Genomic DNA, 27,482 nt, shown 5'->3' with positions numbered 1-27,482 from the left:
AATCAACCCATTTACATGAACTGGCCACCAAAGCCTAAATAATGATCTGTCAATCTGAAACAGTCTTAAATGTGACAGAAAGTCTTAAGAAATGTGTTCTATTTGAGTGAAACATTTTTTGCACATTATTGCAAGTTTATATACTACATGACTCTCATTTAAAGAATCATATTAGACATCATTAACATAATAAACCTTATTAGAATTTTTCCTACACAAAACAGTTGTCAACTAGTCAACTATCAAATATAGCCATCTGTAAAATTTTCACTTTCATTATTACCTGTAGTTGTTACCTTTACTTTCACATAAAAATAAGATCAGTAAAATCAGAAATCAGACCAAACAATACATTCTACCTGCATTCAATATTGGAAACATTTTCCTGTAATCTACACTCTCACCTTCGATCCACAAGAATACCAATTTAAACTATAAAAACTCCATATTGGCCTGGTTCCAACACTGACCTCAGATCAAACAGAACAAAATGTCTTAAAAGAGCCTAACAGCCATCTTCCAACCACTGCACCAGACTGAAGATATAGTATAAAGCTGGAGGTTATTTTTCTCCTCTTCCTCTGTGTACCTGTATATCATTAATCATTTCCAGGCAAGTACTTGTACTTCCTATAAGTAAACTCTTCACGAGAAAATTGATGACATGTGGTCAGAAAGGAGAAAGTGTTTTAAATTTAGCACCATTGCCTCAAATCACCCATTCTTACTTAGTCACAACCTATGACTATAAGAAATAATGTAAACCAGGAAGAACAGTTTAATGTTTGACATTTTAAAAAATCAATTTCCAACAAGATAACAATTGAATAATTATCAAACAGCAAATATTTTAGTTACACTATTATTCTATCATTAAATAAATCATTTAAGACCCAAATACCTCTTCTATTAAAAGATAATTGTATTTGCTACCCTATAATTGCATTATATCATTGTTACTGCATTACTCTATTTTTGGTAACTCCATTCTACCACTACAAACATACTTGCTCAATGTTCCATTTATCCACAGAAATCTCCACCACCTCTGTCATACACAGTCATTTAAATCCAAAACCAATGTTTTTACTAATAATAAGACTACAATAGTTGCACATCAAACCAACAGTTCAATTATAACTTCTGCAAAAGATGAGAATTAAAACACACAAGTACTTACCTACAGTTGGGAGGAGGATCCAACGTAATTTCTGCAAGTTCCTTCTGAATCCTTTAAAATAAAGACAAAGAAAGTTATGTTAAATGTCTTCACTCTCTTAACATGTCATTGAAGTGTTATACTTTTACACTAATATTTCCCACTTGTATTTTTAAATTTGAAATAATAATACTGTATAAATCATCATATACAATAACAACAAAGTACGCATTTCTATCACAATTTTGACAATGCATCTACAAAAGGGTAACAAGACTGGCCACTATGACTTAAATTAAAACTTCATTAAATCACTGAACTGGTAACACTAACCAAAATTTCTAGTTTAAGTTGAAAACTTTTGCCACATTATTTATGGATCATTCCAACTTCTGATTTGTACTAGAACATTCCCATACTGGGTGAAAAGATGATCAGATCAAGCTGAATCCAAGCATCCTGACTGATCCAATCAACTGAAAAAACAATTATCAGGATCACCTTCCAACACCTGAAACTGCTATCAAAATACATATGGTATTCCTCTCTGAAGCCCCTAAGGCTGGAACAAGTTGAGGTTTTTTTTTTTTCCTTCATTTGAGAGAGAGAGAGAGAGAGAGAGAGAAAGAAACATTGATGAGAGAGAACATGGACTGGCTGCCTCCTGCATGCCCCCCACTGGGGATTTGGCCACAACCTGAGCATGTGCTCTGACTGGGAATCGAACCAGCAACTTCTTGGTGCATGGGTCAACACTCAACCACTGAGCCACACAGACCAGGCCAGGTTGAGGCTTTCAAGTTTGACACTATTCAAGCTTCTGCTAGAACTATTCTATTAATATGTAAATCATCATTTTAATATCATTGCATGAACTTCACGTAAGGAAAAGAGAACTTTTAAAAAACCTGCTTTTGTCCTGTTATTTTCAACTTTGATTTTCAACTGTACCTAACCTCCTATATACATACACAAAGGCTAACAGAGCTACACTGTTTTGTAAGACTATACTTAGCAAGCTCTTGACTATCATTCATGCATTATTAGATGCAGGCTTTATTAAAGAAATACCAAAAAAAATTCTCAAAAGCATTTCTTCTCCTTTGCCTTTGGTTTTAAATAGGAGACTCACTACTGCTGGGAGCCTGCTGCATGGTAATTACTGTGATAGTGCATGTATGGTGCTGACTGAAGTACCTTAAAAAACAAAAATGGGAACAAAAACATTTACTCTCAACTTCATTCTACATCTTTTTCAAGACAACAAATGGAACTACCAAATAGATACGACTCCTCCAAGAACACCAGCACCAACTTCCTAAAGGAATGGCATGCTACCAATTTAATTTTCACTTCTCCCCTAGCCGTATGATTCAAGGTTGGAAAGGTATTATAAAGTATAACAAGACCAATAAATTCAAAGCCAAAACACTTTTGTTTTAACTCTGCCATGCCATTAATTGAGAGTTTTTGTGTAAAAGACTGCTCAAACTGCACTCTCTTGTGTGTGCGTGCGCGCTCTCCCCTCCCCCCTTTCTCTCGGCCTCAGTGTTCTGTCCTATAAAATGAAGAAATTAACTAGGAAAAATTCCATGATCTCCTTTATTTTTAAAACGTGATTTTATTCTAATATGGGCTCTAGTGTTTACATGCATTTAAAGCACAGATTGCCCACAATTAAACAAGGAAAGTCTCAAAGATCTGATACAGGAGAACACCCTTTATGGATTTCACACAAAAGCATAAAACAAGCACTTTAGAGGAGTAGGTCCAGGTTAAAGATAGCAAACTGGGCACACACACATTCACCTCCCACTCCTTCAGGACTCCACCTGGTGGGAGAAGGTACAGAAAGTGCAAAGAGGAATGATCATCAAAAATGAGGAGGTGATCACCAACGAATGAGAAATTCCAATGTACTTCTGGAAGACAAAGTGGATGGTGTGAATTAAAGAGGTTGAGATGGCCAAGAGGGGGCTGCTGAGTGCAAGAAGATATAATAAAGACACATTATCCAAAGGGAAGAAAGAAAGAACCAGAAACCCCAGAAGAAAAACACCTCTGTAAGAAAATCACATATCAAATCTGAAGCTAACTAAAATGTAAAGTAATTCTGTAAAAGATGTTAAGGTTAAAAAAATAGAGATTTGCTATATTTTGCCTAAATGCTATGACTCACTGGGTAGCCTAGAGATCATGACATTGGACTTGTATAAAATCTAATCCCAACATCTTGTTTGGTCTGGCATTGAATATTTAGTTATAGTAAATGTTCAAACAACGTATTGGTCTTTTACTATAGATAAAGCACAGAACATGGGCTGTAATTGCACTACACAATGTAAATGTTACTAACCTTGAAGATGTAAAATTAAGTGTAGCTAATAGAAACCAGCTCAAAGTAGATGGAGAATGGGTGTGAGTAGATGGAAGGAAGAGCAAAGGTATTAATATCCCCATTTTACAAAGTAGGGAACCAAGAAATACTGTTGAAATTTGAAGGAATAATAATGATTATCTTTTAACTAGGAGGAGTGAAAAGGAAGGAAGAGTAGGTAAACAAGCTGCATCCTCAAATTTCATAGCAAGGAGTCAAAAGATATTATTTATGTTAACAATTCAACAGATAGCTATAAGTATATTATTTGGAGTTCTGAAGAAAACAACAGAAGGACTAAACCCAAAGAAAGCTAAAAAGAGTTTGTTTCAAGGTAATAAAATTGGAAGAGGGTAGGTGTTTGGAGAGAAAACTGCTGCTTTCCATTGAAAATGTCTCTGTAGCCCTTGCGGGTTTGACTCAGCAGTTCAGATCAAGGGCACATACTTCAGTTGTCGTTCCATACCCAACCCCAAGACCCTAGTTGGGGTCGTGCAGGAGACAGCCAGTGGATATGTCTCTCTCTAATTGATGTTTCTCTCTCTCTCTCTCTCTCTCTCTCTCTCTCTCTCTCTCTCTCTCTCTCTCTCTCCTCCTCTTTCCCCCACCCCACTCCATCTAAAAATCAGTGAAAAAATATCCTCAGGTGAGGATTTAAAAAAAAAAGGTCTCTGTAATGTTTAATTTGTTACCAGAAACATGAATAACTTTTACAAATTGTTTTTAAACTAAGAGAAACAAAAGAATAGGCATTCAAAAGAGCATGCTTAAAATGTCAGAGAAAACTATTTGTAACATAAAAGAACTTCTTTGGGATTTTTCAAATAACTTATCTTGCTTTATGCTTACATTGTCCCTTTTGGTTTAAAAAACTGATATATCATAATTTCTTGACATAGAATTCTATTATGGAACTTGAACCCCTTCAGACTCTATAATTCCAAATCTAATTATTCAATACAAAAAGCAATTTACTGATAAACTTGACAACTCTGAGCAATGAGTCAATATATTATACCTAAAAACGGTTTTATTTCTCTTGACAAAAAAAAAAAAGATCATACTAAGAATTGCTATTTAAACGGTTGCAAGATGTCCTGCTGTTTTCAATGACAGCAATTCAATTCTATCTCAAAAGTTGTGATCATAGTATATATTAAGTTTCTCAGTCTTGACATGTGGGGTAAGGAAGGTAGCTATTTCAGGCACTGTCCCTTAGGGTAAGGAAAAATGAAAAAGTATCAATAATTCACACTTACAGTTACCTTCCGCATGATGATCTTAGACTATTAAAAGTGAATTAAATAAGTCTGACAGAATTATCTAAGTATTACTGGTTTATCAGTCCCCATTTAAAAGATAAGGAAACTAAGGCTAGTTATTATAAGTGGCTAAGATGAAAGACAAGACAATCATCTTGCAAAATCAAAGAAACAAAAAGACCCCTCTCTTATCAGAACTTTTGAGACAAAATTATTTCTTTAGACATAAATCAACTAGACAACTGCCTAAATTTCCAATTTCCACCTGGCAGTGCCACTTCTATGGTTATGATACAGAATTTGGCAACTGCACATGGTTTCTGAAATAAGTCAGAAGCAAAATACAGACTAAATTCCAGTGTCTAGAAGTTCACCTAAAACCCTCACTGTTCCAGGAATGGTAAGAGTACTCCCTGGGACTGCCGTTGCTAAAAAGAAAAGAGGGGTGGTGATTCACTGAGACTTAATTGAAGAATATGGTAGCAGTATTATACAAAATGGAGACAACATGAAGTGCTCATTTTAACATCAACATATTGGATTAATAGTTCAGAAAAATGAAGCAGTATATATATAGTGACATGTTTAAAACACACACATATGTTAGGTTAAAAAAAATTCAATAATCCAGTCAGGGCCAAGTAGAACATGACTATATGGACATGGAGATTTTTACAAAGGTGTTTTCTTGGCTGTTACTTTAAAAAACAAAACAAATGAAAACCCTTCATCCCACCTAGATAACTTTCTATATTGCCCTACATACTGCATTCCTCAGTCACTTGAGAACCCCTTTTCTAACCAATTGGAACAACTGGTCAAAGCTTCCAAAATGACTTATTCTCAAGAAGAATGCAACCAATTACTAAAAATGTTTTAATCTCACAGGAGGCTCTGAATTAACCTAGACAACACAGAGCCATTGCAAATAATAAGCCTAGAGTTTAATTCTGAATGGTGACACAGCAGACACCGCCTCATCATTATCCACAGGGATACTGTTCAAGACCCCCAATGGATGCCTGAAACCTCAGATAGTACAGAAACCTATATGTACTAAGTGTTTCATTACACATATATACATATGATAAAGTTTAATTTATAAATTAGGCAATTTCACAAGTAGAAGATCAGTTTTTAACAGATCTTAACCTCAGCATATAATGTTTTTTCTTTTAAATTGAAAACGTTCACCTTTTCATTTAAAGAAACACTTAACGGCTTCTCTTTGGCATATTCAAATTGCCAGCATCACTACTCTTACACTGTGAAGCCATTAAGAAGTAAAATAATGGTTACTTGAACACAAGCACTGAGATACCACAATAGTCGATCTAATAACCTAGAAGGTGAAGTGACCAATGAGAAGGTAGTATATACAATGTGGATATGCTGGACAAAAGGATGATTAAGGTCTCAAACTGGAGTGTGATTTTGTTATACTACTCAGAACAGCATGCAATTTAAAACTTGTGAATTATTTCTGAAATTTCCCTTTTAATATTTTCAGACTGTGGTTGACTGCTGGCAACTGAAACTGCGGGAAGGAAAATGGCAAATAAGAGGAAACTACTGTATATTCACTTGACCTCTGAACAACACTGGGGTTAGGGGCACCAACCACCTCGCAGTTGAAAATACATGTATAACCTCTGACTCTCCAAAAACTTAACTACCCTCCCATTGTATTACAGAAAATTGGTTCCAGGATCACCTCTCGTATATCAAAATGCGTGCATGCTCAAGTCCCTGTATAAAATGGTATAGACCAATGCATACAACTGGCCTTCCACATCTGAGACTCCCAACTGTAGAACAAAAACAATACAGGTATTTATCGAAAACAAAAATCCACATATAAGAGGACTCATGCAGTTCAAACCCAAGCTGTTCAAGGGTCAACTGAACTATGTATCTGTGATCCTAAGAGACCACTGATTTTTAAGACACTCTCAATTAAATGATTGTGCACATCAACTGTAAGATGTACCCTGATTTCAAAAACATTAAAAAGTTTTAAATGTACATTTATAATTAAGAAAATACAATAATTATAAAAGATTATCTATAAAGAGTACTACTTCATTCTCATGTGGAAAATAAACAATAAAAGTTCACAATAGAATCCACCATTCAACCTAACTAAAATTTGGAGTCTAAAACCAAATATCATTCCTAGAACAGTATTATATTGGGTCTAATAAAGCCACAATATCTACTCTGAATTAATTTGGAATAAATGTGATTTAAAATTCACACTTACAGATGTCAACCCATGAAAGAAGCAGTACAATCAATTCAATGAAGAGCTCAAAACAGATGTTTTATGGAACTGATTAGCCAATTTAATATCATCAAAATTTGTCACTGCAGACATAGTCCCACTACACACTTGCAAATATTACGAATGACACAGACATGTTTCTACACCAAATTATTCATTTTACAATTACAGTACATTTCATGTAATTGAGCACCTCTGTGCAAAGTTCTTTTTTTGAGTTACTATAAAATGTATATAATTATAGCATCTGAGTGTTTCTGGTTTAACAACAGCATTAAGTCATCAGAGATTAATATATACCTCATTCTCCTAAAGTTTATAAAATGGACTTGAAAAATTTTTTATAGACTTTAACTGGCATAAAGTCTATAAATGACAGTATCAGTGTGTGACACCTTACTATGTGCCAAATAAATTCAGTCCTCACAACAGCCCTGTGAAGATGGTACCATTATGATGTCTATTTTAAAGAAGAGGAAACTGAGTCTTAGAAATGTTAAATTATGTATCTAAGATCACAAGGCTACTAAATGTCAGCACCTAGATTTAAACCCAGATCTTATCTCTAGAATCCATGCTTTGCACTACTTCTGATTAACTATCTTTCATAAAATGACACTAATTGGAAAAGACTTCTGATCTGAATAAAAATAAATTATCAATAATAGAGTATAAATTAGAATTTTATTTTGAAAGGATCTCTAACTTTGAATCTTCTGAACACATTAGTACCCAGATCCTAATATCCAGGGAAGTTCCAATCCCTATAATAAACTCAAAAGTCTAAGGCAACCAGTAAATAAATATTATGACCCTACTATAGGCACTGCGGACATAATAGTGAGTTATAAAGATGTAGGCCTTCACCCTCATGATTCCCAATTTCTTTCTCAGCTCTTAGAACTTAAGCAGAGATGGGGGAAAAAATAATAATAACTTCACCATCGACTAAATTGGGAGAAGAGAAAGAATTAAGCTTTTTTATTTAAAAAATTAACAGTGAAGTAGTATTTTTATATTTAAAACAAATGGTAAATGACTAAGTCACTGTCACCCATAACCACCCAGAGATCACCTAGAGGAAGGTCATGAATCACAATTTGAAAATCACAAGAATGCATTTGCCAATGGGGGGATTCTTTCAGCCAAGAAGCAACTCAAAAAATACTTCTGCCCTGGCCAGGTGGCTCAGTTGACTGGAGCATTATCCTGAACACTAAAAGGTTGCAGTTCAATTCCCCATCAGGACATATACCTAGGTTGTGGGTTCAGTCCCCAGTCAGTGAGTGTATGGGAAGCAACTGATCCATATTTTATCTATGTTTCTCTCTCACGTGGATGTTTCTCTGTCTCTCTCTGTCTCTCTTTCCCTCTCTCTCCCCCACTCCTCCCTTTCCTCTCTAAATCAATAAACATATCCTTGGGTGAGGATAAAAATATATATATATATTTCTTACTTTCATCAATGCAATAATACTAATTTCTATTATGTGACAATCAGGCACATACACCATCTCAAAATTAGGTTTTATCCCCTATTTAAGGGAGTGGGGGGAGTAGGTTTCAATATATAATCTATACTTTGTATACATTGTAATAAAATGAAAAGATGACCCATGTACTTGAAAAATCTCACATCAGCTTTACTTGCACACATTATACAGTTTACTCTCTTTCGTAAGCAGAATTTTGTATTTGCTGTATCACCCAAGAAATATGATTTTGAGGTATTTTATGGTGGTGCTGCCAGCCAAGGGAAAAGGCAGGGCCTCATGAACACAGACAGGAGTCTTTGCTAACGAGCAGTCATGGGCAAGCAGAGCACAACCTGGCAGAAGCACTCACCAGATCCCACATCCCACAGACCTGGCCAGCCCGGCCTCTTCCTTTTCTGACAAGCTGAAGAGGCCCTGGAAAAATCCTCACTATCAGAACTAAGGACTGAGTTAGAATTTCCTCATTTACACAGGGCCACAATCTGCACTTGAATATCTCTTACCCACCCACCCCCAAACTCCTTTCTTTCATCTAACTGTCGTATTTTCTCCATTCCCACCTTTCCAATCCATACTAATTCCACCCCTCATTTCCCAACAGCAGGCCATTTTGTATTGTGGCCAAGTAGCAGAGGGATAGGGTCAGCCAACTGAAGGTCTCTGGACTTATGGTGTGATAACAAAAACAAACTGAACCCTTTCCCCAGCACTAGCAAGTTCTAGTATAGAGGTTTTAAAGGTTTCAAGTTTGTCCGGCTGGTGTGGCTTAGTGGTTGAGTGTCGACCCATATACCAAGAGGTCACTGGTTTGATGCCCGGTCAGGACACATGCCCAGGCCCGTCCCAAGTGGGGATCATGCAGGAGGCAGCCAATCTATGTTTTCTCTCATCAATGTTTCTATCTCTCTCTCCCTCTCCCTTCCTCTGTCTCTGAAATTAATAAAGAAAAAATATTTAAAAATAAATAAATATACCTTATAGGACAGTGAAAAGGTAGTATACAAAAATATCTTCACCATATAAATGGGTATATGTAGATCAGAAACTTTGAGTATCATAAATAAACCAATAGCAAAAAATACAACAAATAAATAAATAAATGTTTCAAGTTCAAGGCTAACTTTCACACAACTCCTTCAACAGAGGTCAGGAATCAGCAACACACTTCTGCAAAGGGGAAACTGACTAACCTAATCCCTAGAATGATGACCACTCACCATCACTCCACCATCTCTCCCTAAAAAGTTACATCCTACCAAAGGGCCTGAGAAGGTTCTTCCCATCCTGAGGACTGACTAGGCCAAAGGGAAAACAAGGTCTATTAGACCAGTATGGTTTTTGATCTTTGGGAAAGGAGTTCCCCCTAATCCATACTCTCCAATAAAATATGAAGCTATCATTTAGCCTTTTTAGACTACTTAAAATTTACAGACTTCTTTTATATATACTTGCTTTTTGATATAAAAAGGTATTAAAACAAAACAAGAATATTGTATTACCGGATCAAGACTCTACTAAATTTGCCCTGGCCGGTTGGGCTCAGCGGTTAGAGCGTCGGCCTGCGGTCCGGAGAGACCCGGGTTCGGTTCCCGCTAAGGGCATGTACTTCGGTTGCAGTTTGTCCTCGGCCCTGAAGAAGACTCTACTAAATTTAATTTTCCTTTAAACTACTTTCCAAGAGATATTTGATAATGTAACAATATTAAAGCAGATTCTCTCTGCTGAGTCCAGTGGCATGCCAGTGATCATAAGCAATTGATGTGGCAATAGAGAATCATTCAAGTATCTACCTTTCAGATATATCTGTTTTCTAGAGGAAAAGAAAATCTGTTATCAAGACTGACCCACTGCCCTGGCCGGTTTGGCTCAGCGATTAGAGTATCGGCCTGCGGTCCAGAGAGATCCAGGTTTGGTTCCCACTAAGGGCACATACCTCGGTTGCAGTTTGTCACCGGCCCTGGTTGGATCGTGTGGGAAGCAGCCACTCGATGTGCCCCTTTCACGTCGATGTTTCTCTCTCTCTTCCTCTTTCTCCCTCCCACTCTATCTGAACAAAAAATGGAAAAATGTCCTCAGGTGAGGATTAAAAAAAAAGACTGACCCACTGCCTAACATAATGAAACCAAGATGCACTTGTTGTAAACTGCGGCATTTCTCACTTTACTAACAGGGAATAGTACAAAATATAGGTTCCTACCCTCTAGTCTGTATTACTCCACAGAATAAAATATTTATGGTCAAGCCCTGACTCAATGGTTATAGCATCGGCTTGTGGACCGAAGGGTAGTGTGTTTGACTCCCATCAAGGACACGTACCTGGTTCAATCCCTGGCCCCAGTCAGGGTTGTGTGGAAGGCAACCAATCAATGTCTCTCTCTCTCACATCAATATTTATCTCTCTCTCTTCCTCCCTTTCACTCTGTCTAAAAAATCAATGGAAAAATATCCTAAGGTGACGATTAGCCACAAAAATATAGATATATATATTTATGGTCCTGCAACTATAAATCAAACCATCACACTTTTACATGCATTTTCCTGTATATGTTCACCTACACAAATACACGCAAAACACACTATGGATATGTATTTTATTAATTTGCCATGCTGCTTAACTGACTTTACCAATAAGTTCATATTGCCTGTAAGTTCATGTAAAAGAAATAATCTTGAAGAAGAAAAAACCATGAATTTCATGGTCTACATCCAAAAAAAATGATTAAATGCAACAGAAAGATAGAACTTAAGACAATAAATTGATACTAAAAATAAAAAGGTTACAATAACTTAAGGTACCTTTTAGCACTAGTTGACAATTTAGCAGCTGTTTTACTTGATATTTTCCCCTCCTTTTTCTTGGGCTGAACTTGTTCTCTCTCTGGTTCTTGCTGAACACTTTCACGTTGGTCTCCATCAGAACTTCCTCCACTAGTGCTTGGACTGTCATCAACTCTCTGTGCCTCCGTGGACATTTTAGATCCTAGTTTAAAAAAGCAAAAAGCATGTATTGAGTTGTGGGAGGCCTAATGACAAGTTGCCTCAAAAACAGAGGAAATGAGCCTCAAAGTAGAATAAGTAAGGCTAAGATAAAATGAATAAATTGGTCATTTACAAAACAAGTTTGGGAATTAACAAAACTTTTCTTTCATCCATTCAAAATCTACTGAGATGAGAAATGAAAACATAAAATATACACAAAATGTTCACAGCAACATCATTCATAGAGCCCAAAAGAGCAAACAACATTAGTCTACTAACTGACAAACGAATAAACCAAATGTGGTATATCCACCCAATACTATTCAGCCATATAAAGGCATGAAGCATAGAATATACATGCTACAACATGAATGAACTTTGAAAACATAATGCTAAGTGAAAGAAGCCAGTCACAAAGGCCCATAAACTATATGATTACATTCATATGAATGTTCAGAACAGGCAAATCCACAGAGAGAAAAGTAGGTGAGTAGTTGCCAGGGAATAAGAGTGAGGGAAGAATGGGAAGAACTGCTAATAGGTACAAAGTTTCTTTTTGGGGTGGTGAAAATGTTCCAAAATTAGATAATGGTGATGTTGCACAACTGTACATACTCTATAAACCACTGAGTTACACATTTTAAAAGGGTGAATCTCATAGTATGTGAATTATAACCAATAAAGCTGTTACCAAAAATAATAATAATAATAATAAGGGCCCACACTCCACTAGACTCTGTGCTAGGCCCTTTGTTCCACACACATGAGAAATTTGGTCTAGATGGTAAGTCAACTTGCTAAATGCTAAAAGGTTAGTAAAAAACAGCTACAGGAACAGAAAAATGAGGGACACTTTCCCATTCACATACAATGAACACATGTTCAGGACTGTGCTGAGGTTAAAATCCTCTCAACTAATTGATTGTTTTCAGTAATCTTTGTGATAACAGAAGAACAAAGAAGCCTGCGTGATCCTAAATAAAAACTGAACCATATGATGGTGTCAGCACTGATACAGACATGTACCAAGCAACCATGTTTCACAAGAGATGAAGACTGTACTGAGACACTGAAGGATTCTTTTTATTCACCACAGTCTGAATGAGATATCCCTCAAGACTTTCAAATCCCCTTTACTCTGAGTTCATGCTCCCCAAGCAGCTCTGATTGCCAACTCAATTTCCTCAATACTTTGATACATAGATAGCTGTTATAAGCTAAACAGCAGACGTAAGAAACTGCAGTAAGTGAAAAGGAATATTCCCTATCTGTCATTCTATCATAATCAATATCTGAATTTGAATACTAAAATACATCCTGTAAGAACCAACTACCTTAAAGTGTACTGACAAATCCAAAACCAAACTGACAAAACTGATGTCTAGACTCTAAAGGGCCTTGTGCTCACCATGTTACTACTGTCACTTAAGAACCACTTTGAGTATGGTATAGCTACCTTCCCAGATAGCTCTTCTTTAAAAAAAAAAAAAAAAAAAGAACTACGTAAATATAAGAAGTGACATTAATAACACAAAATATACCTTTTAAAAATCACAGATAAATGGAACAAATTCCTTTTGAAAAGGACTATATTATTTCTCTTAATCAAATTTGACTTGAAATAAATTATATTTGATATGATCAAGATTAATTAATATAACATGCATAACCAATGGACACAGACAACAATGCTGGGGATGGGGCAGGGAGTGGATTGGGAGGAGGGTATCAATGGGGGGAAAAGGAGAAACATCTATAACAAAAATAAATTAATAAAAAATAATAATTAATATATAAGAGAAAGATATCTCAAAGCACTGTTTCTTATTACTATTATTAGGCCAAATATATTGTTAGTTGACAATGCAAAAATTCATCAAAAAAATTCAATTTGTAACTTGCTCTATCAAAGGGATTTCATAACACAAACCTTTTAATGAGTTGAAATTTTTATGGTAAGACAAACCATAAAGCATTGCAAGAGAGTGGGAAATTGAGGAAGCAGAGAGAAGTGAAGAGTCAAATGAAAATACTAAATGCCTTCAATGAGATACCACACAAATATCTCTCAACTCCAACAGCTCCCTTCCTCCAAGCCAAACAAACATTGGTTTGCCCAAGCAGCTCTGAAACACACAGACAGGGAAATCTGGCTGCTTTTTATTTTTTTACCTGTTCTGTAAATGGAGAGCATCAGTCTCCACAGCTGTGACATCTTTCATGAGCACTAAAGCCACCTAATACTAAACTTTTTTTTTTATTCCTCATCCAAGGATATTTTTCTATTTATCATTAGATAGAGTGGGAAGGAGGGAGAGAGAAAGAGACAGAGAAACATCTACGGGAAAGAGATACAACTGGTTGCCTCCCATACGACCCCACCTGGGCTGGGGACGAACTGCAACCAAGGTACATGCCATTGACCGGAATCGAACCCGTGCCTCATTGGTCCGCAGACCAACGCTATAACCACTGAGCCAAACCGGCCAGGGCAGAATACTGAACTTTTATATCAGTATGTTTCACATCTAGTCCTAACATATTTTTTGCTTTTTTTTTTTCATTTTTATTTCATTTTAATTCTCGTTCTTAGACTCAACATTTTTTTTCTGCTTACTTCTTTCAGTTAAAGTATATGAGAATTTGCCCTGGCCGGTTTGGCTCAGCGGTTGGAGCATTGGCCTGTGGTCCAGAGAAACCAGGGTTCGGTTCCTGCTGAGGGCGCATACCTCGGTTGCAGTTTTTCTCTGGCCCTGGTTGGGTCGTGTGGGTGGCAACCACTCGATGTGACCCTTTCACGGCGATGTTTTTCTCTCTCTCTCCCTCCCACTCTATCTGAACAAAAAATGGAAGGATGTCCTTGGGTGAGGATAAAAAAATATATATATGTGAGAATTTAAAAACCTTGTAAGTATGGCCCTGGCCAGTCTGGCTCAGTGGTCGGCCCTCAGACTAGAGTCGAGGGTCCGATTCCAGTCAAGGGTATGTGCCTTGGATGCGGTTTAGACCCTGGCCCTGGTCAGGGTTGTTCGGGAGGCAACCGATAGATGTCTCTCTCTCTCTTTTTCTCTCTCTCTCCCCCACTCTATCTGAAGATAAAAAACAAAACAACAACAACAAAAAACCCATGCAAGTATGAAGTATGTACGTAAGAGTATTTAGATAGAGCAGATATGCACAGGTATGAGAAAGAGAACAATTCTCAGGGAAAGGCCCCAGGATATAACAAAATGCTCTGGGCAATGTTGTAAGAAATGTGAAGTAAGAAATCATTTTATATATCTTAAACCAGAAACAATCCACTACATGATAAATATATGGAAATCTAAATGAAATAAAATTGTTACTGAAGCTGGAGCTTCAGTTTAATAAACTATGTCTAGAGTTTCAGTTGTATATTTCATTAGTTATAAAGCTATCCATTCTTCTTAATATTCTTATTTATGTGCATTTACGTACTATCTAACAATGCCATGAATACATTAATTACTTAAAAGACAGTTGACTGACATAATTAATCTGAGCTATAAACTGAAACCTACTTTTCATAAACTGCTCCACAAAAGCAGAGAACTAGTAAAACTATTATTTGAAATACCCAAATAGATGTACAATTCCTATAGTCTCACAAGAAAGAAAAATATTCCTTCCATTTTTTACCTAAGATACTTATTTCATCAAATCTTAACATAGGGAAGGTGAATTCACTGGAGGCCACTAATAACCATTACAGAATGTTTTGGAAACCAAGTTTTCATATCTTTTTCAAATATTAAGAGTAAGGCAAATTTCTGCTGGTTTTGTTTTTGAGTGACTAATTACAGAAAAAAGTATGGGAAAAAATGATTGTACCATTCAAGTGGCAACTAACTTTTATGAAGAAAAAATAGTCCATTATCATTTTAATTAGTTGTAAGCATAAACCTGGTATTTGTCTAAAGTATAAGTGAATAAAAATCCCTGAATTAAAACTCTTTTGCCCTGGCTGGGTAGCTCAGTTGGTTAGAGTGGCATCCAGATCCCCCAAGGTTTTAGGTTCCATCCTGGTCAGGGCACATACAAGAAATAAGTGGAAGAACAAACTGATCTCTCTCTCTCTCAGAAAATCAATAAATAAAAAAACATTTTTAACTCTTTAAATGTTATCTTCTAAAGCATCATTTAATAATTATCTTTAAGATTAATTCCTAAATAGCTAATTTGATCCAATCATCTAATCTAGAGGAAAGATAAATTTAAATCCCACGGTTATAAACAGAGCTACTCATCAATGATAGTTTCAAAGATTTTAAGAAATTTCAAATTATATTTTTACTTCGGACTCAATATAAAAATTTGTTTCTAAACATAAAATAGTAAGGTAGACTTTCTTCAAACATGTGTTAAATTAAGAGCTTAGATATTGTTCTTTCTTCAACACACAAATTACCCAAACCTGTATTCGCTATGAACTCTGTTAGAATTACAGTCCTAGAAATTAGCAACATATAGTGAATGAAACCCACATGTTCCATAAAAATGAAATAATTTGGTTATAAATATTACTGATAACATAAAAGGAACTATACTCACTCCATAAATCCGGATTACTGTCCAGATAAGCCTTATAACTGTATCTCATGGTATAAAACTGCAAATGCAAGTGTTCTTCGGAGCTTTTACAACAGAAAAATGCTTAATTCTGCGATCTAATATCCCTCTATTTGTCTTCCTACTCACGTTCCTAAACTTTTCTAAAATGTAAAATAATTTACATTATATACACATCTAGCAATATCTAGCTTTTAACTTAAGTGTAAAGATATTTATACAGGAAATAATTGTGGACACCCGATTTTTTGAGAAAGGTGCTATGTTCTGGGGAAGACAGAATAGGGTATGACATTATGTGAAAACCCTCCATCAAGAGCATCTGCCCATATACCAAGGGCATCCAAACTGTCTGGGTAAACACAAATATTTAGATTCCAAGGTCCAGACTGAATTATAACATATTTTAAAACATACTTTTTAAAGAATCAGGGATTTTAAAAAATTATGGTAAACTGTAGCACTTCCTTTTGTACTTTTAAGTAAAAAATATTTGAGTAGACTCTCAAGTATACACAATACAAAACGATGAATCTTGAAAACATGGAAATAGGTCTAAGAACCACCGAGCACAGGATGATGTCTTTCTAAAGCGGCCTTAATTTCCTTAAGGGAAGATGGATTGGACATTCCTGGATGGTCGTAAGGGAAAAAAGCCACAAGAAGCTATGCTTTATCTTCATTAGAAATGGTAAAGGGCAAAAGGATCAAAACATTATGAGAGAAGGGGGGGGATGAGGGGGGGCAGAGGGAATCCAGTTTCAAACCAGGCCAGTGGGGGCTGTAGAGAAGAAACCAGAGAAAAAATGGGCTTCGTCTCCAAAGTGTGACAAGCGCTAGGCTTCACAAAAGACCAATACAACACACACTCCACACCAGTGCACACACAAACACACCCCACAAGGTCTTCTCCGGGCGGGCCACGGGGGTGCTGCGACGGCAGCGGAGGAGCCAGACCCGGCACTCGCCCAGAGATACACCATGTGCAGCAATTATGCAATTAGGGAAAATAGCAAAAGATCAAGCCGGGCACTTTCCACCGTGACATTTATCCTGTACTTTTGCAAAGACTTAGTTCCAGGATGCGGCTGGGAGAGGGAAGGGGCTGGAAGGGTGGCGAAGGATGGGGAACTGAGAACGTGAGGGGGTAGAAGATGGGTAAGGAGGGAAGAAGCAGAAGGGGGGTGGATGGGAAGGAGGGGGAGGGGTGGAAAGGGCGAGAAACTGGGGCAGGAGGCTCGAGGGAGGGGTGCAGGGAATGGGGCACGCGGGGGAGCACGGAGGGAAGGAACTAGGACGCCAGCGTTGTAAGCGGAGACCTGCGACGTGGAGAGAAGGTGGGGGTCGCTCTCGAAAGAGAGGACGCCCAAGGGTGGGGTGGGGAGGACCCACTCGGCCGGGGCGAATACCTGAGGCAGGGGCGTCTGCGCAGGTCCCGGGATCCAGCCCGAGCTCGGGGAGAAGGGCTGCGGAGGCGGGGGAGGAGGACAGGGGAGGCCCCGAGTACTGGGTGGCCCCGCAGACCGTCTAGCCTCTGAGAGCGGAGCCACGCACCGGACTGCCCGACCACGCCTGTCCCCGCCACGCTTGCGGCCGCCCGGACTCACCCTTAGCTCCGCCGCCGTCCCCCGGCCGTTCCAGCTCCGGCTCCTGAGGCTGCTGCCCGCTGCTGCTGCTGTGGTCGCCTCTGAGTCCTGGAAAGTGAAGCCACCGCCTCCGTGAGCCGCTGCCTCCGCCCCGCCGTCCGCGCGCGCGCCTGCGAGTGCGCGTGCCCGCGCGCCTGCCCGGGAGAGACCGCGAGAGCGCGAGCCCCACGTCGGCCGTGCAGCTCCGCGCGCCTCCCTGCCCCCCCAACTCCGCTCCGCCCCTCCTCCTCCAGGCGCGCCGCCGCGAGGGGGCGGGGGCGGCGCGGGCACGGCCGGCTGCCGGGCCAGGGGGCGGGGAGGCGGTGGTGTGGAAAAGTAAAGTGACAGCGAGTCCCGCCAGCGAGCAGCAGCAGGGGTGGGCGAGGGGCGTCCCACGTTAAGGGAACGGCGGGGACGGGAGAGGTGAGGGAAACCGAGGCTGACGGGACGGCTTGAGGGAGGGGACGCGGGGACCTTGACGGGCACGCGCATTAAAGGGAAATGCTGGCTGGGGGTGGAAGTTGCCCTGAGACCAAGCCGGGCGGCGTTTTACCCCATCCACTGCAGCCCTTGGCTTCACACTTGCCTCCGAGCTCTCGCAGAGGGGCTGCAGGTCGGGCGCTGTGGACACACTGAACACAACTCAGACGCGTGGTGCCCACACGCACCCAAGATGAGAAAACTTCGCACTGGCCTGGGAAGTTCGCCCAGGCTGAGCCACTCTCTGCACCCTACACTGCACCACGAAGGTCCTTGGCCCGGCCCAGAATGGACAGCAGCAGCCAGGAGCGCAGGGCCGCGAGCCCTGGGATCCTGGGGGTGGGAGGAGCAGCACTGTCGGTGAGGATGGAATGCTGCCTTCACGCCCAGGGGAAGGGTATGGGAACAGGAGCACTTCTGTGGGTGACCAGAGGGAATATTAGGTTTCCCTGGCATCTTCACCCCCCAAATAACCATTCTTAAAAAGAACAAAATCTATACTTGCATTGCAAACCAGACTTCCACAAAATTTCCCCCACCCCAGCTCTTCTTACCAACTGATGGACACGGCTGCTGCTAAACCTCTCCTGTATGTCACTGCATGCGGGGAAAGAAGACTGCCCAGCCTGGACTGAAGACAGCCCTGCAAAGCCCACCGCAACGCGAGCAGCCTCAAGAAATCAGTGCAGCAACACCCCAGAGGACAGGAGCCAGTCAAGATCCACTATGTCTAGCACTGAAAATCCTTTGATCAAATGCCTTCTTCAAGAACTGACTATTACTTTATAATATCCCTGAAAATTGCCAAAAACAGGTGTTGGCTTCTAGCCTCCATAAATGAGCACTGAGCAAAAAGTAGGTCCGTTTTTGTGTATTACTCAAGGATATGGGTTACCCTTAAACCCTAAAATATATATTGGAGGATTAGAAATTAGCATATCGTGTGATCATTATCAATTATGTAGCTCTCATGCCTCTCACATGGCACAATATATTAATAGGAAAATATGACATAATGTACCAAGTTTGCTTTTTAATATTTCAAATATGACCAAAGTAGAGAATTTCATAGACTGCCTAAAATGTATGCATATTTTATTTTACCTCATAAAATCTTTGTGTATTAACATTTTCATTTACTGATTTTGTTTCAATATGTTTTGCAAGTGTTTGGTAAGGATAAATGGCAGAATCCCCATTTCCTGGGTCTCCATGCTTTTCTCCACATAAACTGCTCTTACATATACTCTTAGGTATATATCTTGTTGGGTTTTGTTCCTTTACAATGAATAATTTATAAGGAAGTACTCTTCTGTTACAGAAAGTATCAAAGTTGTTTTTTAGTCCTGGTCATTGGCCGTGGAGGCCAAGGATGAAGTAATGTCAACTTCCAACTTTATGAAGGGATTGGGAGGGTTTCTCTGCTTAAGTGCTGAAACCATGGTTGCTACAGTACTTCAGTTATCTGTAGATGTTTTAACTGCTATATGCCATTTACAGAGTTTAAGAAGGGTACCATACAAATCAGAGTTACCTTTTTCATTGATTCAAGGAATATTTATTGAGTAACAGACACTGTCTGGATGGTTGAGATGTGGCACCGAATAAAAGAGGAAAATCCCTGTGCTCTCAGAGCTACCCTATCCTTGACCCCTCTCTTTGTTTTACACATGACATCTAATTCATCAGCAAATTCTGTTGACTCTACCTTCAAAAATATATCCAGAAAGTATCTACTTCTTCCTACCTCTCTTCCCATAGTTAATTCCCTGGTCTAAGCCACCATCATCTCTCAATAATTTCCTACCTGATTTTATTTATTCCCTATCCATGCCCCACCCCCACCACACACACCCTCCATCCCCACACAGAACAGTCTGAGTGACCTTGTAAAACATGGGTCTCGCTTCAGGACCTCCAGTGTCTTCTCATCCTAGAACAACAGCCGAAGTTCTGACAATGGCCACATGTCCCTACATGCTCTGCCCACCACCCCCAACTAGGACTCCTTTGACCTCATGGTTGTACACCTTCACCCCAGTCTCATCTTCCTCTAGCCACACTAGCTTCCTTGCTGTTATGGAGCACACCAAATATTTCTAAGCCTCAAGACTTCTGACTTATAATTTTCTATTTCTAGAACATTTTTCCTCCCACCCCTCCCACAGCACTTCCTATCACCCCTCCTCTGCTTTATTTTTCTCCATGATCATCATAATAAATCTGACATACTATATTTCTCACTTATTTGTTTATTTTAGTTTTCACTTCTCTCTCTCTCTCCTTCCTCCATGTATAAGCACGTTGAGAACAAGGATTTTTTTTTGGGGGGGGGAATGTGGGCACTGGGGTTCATTGCTATATATAAATATATATTAATAAATAGTGGTTGAGTGAATGAAATTGACCTCTTACAGTTGATGGCATAATAGACATTGTTCTCATTTCTTCAATAATAATTAGCATTTACTGTGTTTTTAATTTGTACCAGGCTAAGTTCTAGTACTTTACATATACTAACTCACAAGCACCCATGAGGTTGGTTTCATTCAATCAACCCTGATGTACAGATGAGAACACTGAACTGTAGAAATTAAGTCACTTGCCCACAGGCACACAGCTAGTGAACAGCGGAGCTGGGATTTGAAAAGAGCAGTTTGGCTCTGGAGTTTGTGAACTTCAGAACACATTAGCATGAGACCAGTGTTAACAAACATAGATTTTACTTGATTTTCTCAGTTCCTTTCCCCTGAGACTCAAACTTAGTCTCCAAAACAAACAGCTCACCTTCCTTGTATTTCCTGCTCTGGTCCATCGATCCATCATCATGAACTCGCTCTCTCCTTTCTACACTTCTTATGTCTGAGCTTTAATTTAGAGCCTACACGTTTTCCTCTAAAATTGGCAAATGGGAATTTTTTTGTGTATGAGGCCCTTCTTATAACTTTTGTTACTGCCAACCTCGTGAATAGGTAGAGTCACAATCAGTTAAGTTTGACTGGAAGAGCAATAGAAAATATTTCTCTAGGGATAGCTGGGCTGGATTTCAGCAAAACACATCAAACTATTAGAGCTGCTTCTTGTTTAGGCAGCTTTTATTATTGTTAGATACCCAATGATCAGGGATTGTTAAATATTTGGATTGTACCCTCTGAAGGAAATATCACATTAGATTAAGTTTACCAAAGATTAGGACCTTGGGAGAAAAGAATAAAAGACAATAATCATTTGCTTACAGCCTGGCTTGAAAAGGGCTGTAGGTACCCTGTGGTTACTCTGAATGTCAAGGAAACTTAAGAAGGACAACACCCATGTGGGAAAATAGAAGCTCCATTAGAGCCTAGACCCTAGAATCCCATTACCTTCCAACAGGGAGGTCAGCATCAAGTGCTCAACAAATGTTTGTTGCATAAATGAATAAATGAATTCCTAACAGGGAGTGGAAGAGTGCTAAGGACAAATAAATACTCTGACTTCCAACACTTGGTCAGGGACTATTACGTAGACTACTATGTACAATTGTATATATTGCACACTGCAAAATATCAGAGGGCACTATTTGAATAAATTAAGATGCAAACACAAAATTCACTGCTCTTCTTTCCCCTAGCCTCTGCCCAAGTAGATAGTCAATGGTAGTCAGTCTCTAGGATGGTCCCAATGATCCTTGCCCCCTGCTATTCATACCCTTGTGTAGTCCCCACCCACATCATACCAGGGTTGGTATAATGCTGAACAGTGATAGTATAACACTTCAAAGATTAGATTAGTTTATAAGAGACATTAGGCCTTCCATCTTGGTTGTGTTTCTCTCTCTCTCTCTCTCTCTCTCTCTCTCTCTCTCTCTCACACACACACACACACACACACACACACACATCACTTACTCTGGGGAAAGCTAGCGGCCATAATGTGAGCAGCAATATGGAAAAGCCCACAAAGGAACTGAGGTCTCTTACTAACAACCACATGAATGAACTTGGAAACAGATCATTCCACCTTAGCCAAGCCTTCCAATGATACAACCCTACTCAGCTTCTTTGGTGCAACCTCATGAAAGACCCTGAGCCAGAAACACACAGCTAAGCCACCATTGAACCTGGAGATAATAGATGTTTGTTATTTCCAGCCACGAAATTTAAAGGATAGTTTGTTATGCAGCAATAGATAATTAATACACATGCTTTCTGTTCTCAAATGATGAAGTTCCCTCTTCAAGTCCTCTATGCATCAAGGATGTTACTGCTGTGGTAGTTTCTGTGGAGCAAAGAGTTTTACTCTTAAAATGGGCTATTGGATCCAACCTCCCAGAAATACAAAGGGGTATAAATAGGTGCTGAGATATGGTTAAAGGGTCTAAAGAGAAAGCATTGGCTAGGAATGGAAAAAAAGAAACCTGGTTCAGAGGGGCCATCTTTGGGCCCCAAAGGAGTAAAAAAGAAAGCATCTGCTCTGAAAAAGACTATCAGAACAAAGGAAAGAATAATGACTTGTAAGAGTCAGAGATTTGTTTAGCAATAAGATTGTAGAAAAGGTTTTCTTGGTTATAGTTATTATATTGTTATTAGTATAATAAATAAAAGTATCTTAAAAATAGGGAGAGTTCAAGTAAACAAGTAAAAACAGAAGGAAACAAGTAAAAACAGAAGGAGGGAAAGACCCTAATTTACACCTTTCTTAGGTAGCACAGAGATGCTTTGGAACTGGGGTATTTGGATTCATGATTCTGGCTCTACTTCTTCCTTGCTGTGATCATGGACAAGTTACTTGATTTCTTACTTACTCAGATTCCTCATCTAAAAACAGGGCTTATTTTATTTTATTTTTTAATTTTTTTTTTATCCTCACCCAAGGACATTTTTGCATTTATCTTCAGATAGAGTGGGAGGGAAAGAGGGAGGAAGAGAGAGAGAGAGAGAAACATCGATGTGAAAGAGATGCAACGAGTAGTTGCCACCCGCCCAACCCCAACCAGGGCAGCGACAAACTGCAACCGAGGTACGTGCCCTTAGCGGGAAACAAACCTGGGACTCTCTGGTCCATGGGCTGATGCTCCAAGTGCTGAGCCAAACCAGCCAGGCAAACAGGACTTATTTTAATAGCTAAAACTTATATAATGTAGGAGAGAGAATTAAATGAGTTCATATATGTAAACAACTTAAATAGAACATAAAACAAGTACCATAGAAGTGTGAGCTACTAGTCTTCCCAGTGTTTTGATAGTGGGAGGTGATGTCACCCTCAAATCTGGGAGTTATTCTCTCACTTGGGCTTGCCACTTCTATTTGCAATAGTCTGGTCAGTCACAGAAGGATGTCTATACTGTTTAAAGGTCTATGTCCCCTACTTAGGTGTGAGCTACTCAAGGATAGAGACCATGTTTATTTATCTCTGTGTCTACACTGTAGAATAAAATGGCAGCTACACAGACCGTCTCCCAGGACCAAGCTGGAATTACAACTAAAATAAAGACAAGTCATCAGGGAAAAAACAACTGAAGAGCAGCTGGAGGGACATAAAGAGGACCCCAAATTAAGCCTGGTAGGAGCTGCGGAGGCACGTGAGGGATGGCTGGGTGCCCACAGGCAGCAGCTGAGGGCTGTTTTAGCTGTGAGATGTTCCCTCTGAGAACTTTGGGGTTAAAAGCCAAGCTGGTTTCCCAACAGAGAGTGGCAGAACAGGGAAAGGCATTCACATAACACCTAGCTCAGGAAAACATCAGAGCAGAGGTTTTGTCCAGCTGGGAGAGACACAGGGAACACCAGCACTTCCCTGAAGGGCCAGTGCACTAAATCAGCGACAGCCACTTACCTTGGGCTCATGTAGAGGGAGGGAGGACTGGTCTGGAACTGTGTAAACATAGTCAGGGGTTTGTGGCACTGGAGAGAGAGCTGGGAAGGGGGCCATCAGGAGTTTTATGTTGATTCACTCCCTCATAAGACAGTAGCCACCTTACTCAAAGAGCACTTCCCAGAGCCCTGGAGAGGAGTAATGGCCCCTCCCTGAGGAATTTTACACCACCCAGCTGAAGAAATGCAAACTGAGGCTCATTAACAGCTAGAGACTACTAGCAAGCAAGGTGGGGGCAGGAAACCACCAAGAGATTTGAAATATGGACCAGGCTCTCACTGTTAGGGGTCCTGGCTAAGAGGATTGAACTGTGAAGGCTGAAGCCTGGACCCCTGCACTGAGCCAATAACCCACACCACTATCTTATCAAAGCAACTTTAACCCAGGGGAAAGAAATTGCCCACCCACTGTAAATCCTCTTACCCTGTCCACCTGAGGGATTTTTTAATCAGCTGAGGACTACAACCTGAGGCTCATTAAGTAACTGAGACTAATAGCCATCAGGCAAAGCTAGAGGATAACTGAATCTTTGCTTGGCCTGTAAATCTACCCAGAAAAGTAAGACTAGACATTGGGTTTAACGTGGGCCTTCCCACCCTCATCCAAACCCAGTACAGAGAGTCACAATTAGCAGAACACCAATACCCACAGGGAAAATTTGGCAGGCTCCCAAATGCACTGAAACAGCCAAAATGGTGAAACAAAGAAACAAATCCCAAATAAAAGAACAAAAGAATTCTATGGAAGAAGTTTAAATGAAATGGAATTAAGCAGGTTATAAGAGGTAGAGTTCCAAGTAATGATAATGAGGACGCTTGACAGCATGAGTAAAAATATCAACCAATTGGAAATGAAAAACCACCAAGTGGAGATGAAGAATGACATAACAGAAATAAAGAACACATTAGAAGTAATAACAAGCAGATTAGAGGAAGCTGAGGATTGGATCAGTGAAATAGAAGACACAGTAGAAAAAAATCACCCAAAGAGAGAACCAAAAAAGAAAAAACAATGAAAAAATAGGAGAACAGTTTAAGTGAACTGTGGAACAATATGAAACATAACAACATCCACATCATAGGAATGCCACAAGAACAGGCATATAGATTAATGGAACAGAACAGAGAACCCAGAAATGAACCCAAGACATTATGCTCAATTAATATTTGACAAAGGAGCCAAGAGCATACAATGGAGGAAAGATAGTCTCGTCAACAAATGGTGCTGGGAAAATTGGACGGGTACATGCAAAAAAATAAAACTAGACCACCAACTTACACCATACACAAGAATAAACTCAAAATGGATAAAAGACTTAAATGTAACCCATGAAACCATAAAAATCCTAGAGGAAAATGTAGGCAGAATAATCTCAGACATCATATGTAGTGGAATTTGCACTGATACATCATCTAGGGCAAGAAAAAGAAAGGAAAAAAATTAATAAATAGGACTACATCAAACTTAAAAGCTTCTGCATGGCAAAAGAAACCAGCATCAAAATGAAAAGGGAACCCAGTCTCTGGGAAAACATGTTTGCCAAGATACAAAGAAGAAAATGTAGGCAGGAAATAGAGACCCTGAGGACACTTACAGGTGTCGGCAAATTGAACTTGCATCTGATAGACAAGTTCATTCTTGAAGAGTGGTCCAAGCCACACATCTCCAAAACTGCAAACTCCCTTGACTTTTGTGATCAGAACTCCATATTCATGAACGTAGTTTGACACTAGACTTCTGTTTGTATATCTGCCTTGGACTTGCTGATTTGAACGACCTCCTTCACTCATACCATTGCTCACCATGCCCATTTTAATCCAGGCTATAAGCTTTGTGCTTCTGATTATGGCTAATATCCTGCCCCTAATGCTTCAGTGTGCTTAACAGTTAATATTTTCAATCCCAGCCTGTGCTCAACTTTCATTAGACTAGCCTCAGAGAGTCAAAACAAATTCCTGAGTTCTTCTTCAGAGGCTTAGACTGAGCAGAGCATTAGCTTTCTTATTAATGCCTGTGCTTTCTCTTTCTTTTAAAGGTAAGAGAAAGAGACCCACTGAAATATGCTCTGAAGAATACATAAGAATTCAAACATTTGCCTCCTTTTCCCCCTAACATGTTTCAAAACTACATTCCGAAGAGTTATACACTTCTAAGGAAGATGAAGATGGAATAGCTAAACAGAGTCGTCTCTCTGCTTGGTCAGAGTGGAGGGCAGACATAAGCCCTCCCCTCCATCTATCCTCAGCATAACTTTGCCAAAGACATAAAAAGCTGCTTTTAAACTCATGAGTTGTAGAGTATCAATAGATACACATGGTGGATGTGTAAATATCTTTATATAGTATATATACAATTTATTCTTAATTTGACTTTCAAACTTAGCATTAAGTGAATAATAAAAATTGTTTTGCATATAATGTTAACAAACTGCTAGATTTCCCCCCTGATATATAGACTAGATTTTCATCAGTGAAATCTTATGGAATATCACCAATCAATCACATTGTTACTGCTAAATTACATGAGTATTTGTTTTAGTCACACTATTTAGTAATGTAAACATTATACAGAATTTTTAAATCCACTTAAGATTATAATTAAGTCATACACACTTAGTCGTTTTTCCTTCCCCTTCCATGTTATCTTTATTTCTTCGCTCTCACCCCTCAGTCATAGAATCATATAGGGTGGGGGCAGGTAAAAGAAAGGGAAAAACACAGGGCCACAGCTGAGTCTAACCTGTCTCAACCTAGGATTCAGAATGTGAAGTATGCATGAGGGTGGTAGAGCAAGTTCTTAGGGAGGTGCAAGGATATATAAATTAGTACCAATGAGTTTCCTGAGAAGAACTGACCCTACGGGAAAAAAAGAGATTGGGAGGCTTAGAAGATTTCTTTAAGAACAATGAGCACGTCACTCTGAATAAAGGCATTTTTAAGCAGACAAAATCTGTTGGTTCCTGACTATTCCAACTCAGCCCCTGTAGACGTTCAGTTAAGCTCTAGAGGAAGAAAGTCTATGACTAAGAATGAACTATTTGCCCATAAAATCTGTCTGGCATTATGAGATCCTGGCTTAACAATGCACAATGTGACCAAAAAAGGGGGGAGGAAATCTGGTATTGCTGTGATGAGTGAGCTGACAGAACAGTAGAAGTGGGACCAGCCGCACAATGTCTTGGCACAGTGGTGCAGCTCTTGCCTAGGTAGGCATTGGCACAAAGCTATTTGGGGCTTTCACTGGTAGACAGCAAATTACCTCTGGAATTCCATAGGCTTTGGAGGCTTCAGGAAATGCCATCACTGACAATAGCCAGAAGTAGAAAGAATGGTCTGGATTCTGAGCACATGTAGAAGCACCTGGTGAATCCCAGAGGTGAT

At 39.4% G+C, this 27,482-nt stretch overlaps 1 protein-coding gene across 1 annotated transcript in view; it reads right to left on the bottom strand.

Annotated features, from left to right (window-relative positions):
- LOC118633104 (ubiquitin-conjugating enzyme E2 E2) overlaps window positions 1–17,862 on the bottom strand; it is a 298,162-nt gene extending 280,300 nt beyond the window's left edge. The window contains exons 1-3 of the mRNA XM_036266629.1: window positions 17,755–17,862; window positions 11,375–11,558; window positions 1,181–1,231 (exon numbers count right to left, since the gene is read on the bottom strand). Of these exons, the coding sequence (XP_036122522.1) occupies window positions 1,181–1,231; window positions 11,375–11,550 (227 nt within the window). The 5' untranslated portion in view covers window positions 11,551–11,558; window positions 17,755–17,862. The remainder of the gene's footprint in view (window positions 1–1,180; window positions 1,232–11,374; window positions 11,559–17,754) is intronic.
- Between the last annotated feature and the right edge of the window lie 9,620 nt (window positions 17,863–27,482).

Source organism: Molossus molossus, unplaced genomic scaffold (assembly GCF_014108415.1).
Source record: "Molossus molossus isolate mMolMol1 unplaced genomic scaffold, mMolMol1.p scaffold_m16_p_18, whole genome shotgun sequence".
In the NCBI taxonomy this organism is placed as follows: Eukaryota; Metazoa; Chordata; class Mammalia; order Chiroptera; family Molossidae; genus Molossus; species Molossus molossus.
The sequence above is the reverse complement of the archived record's forward strand: the minus strand, read 5'-3'. Positions and strand labels throughout refer to the sequence as shown.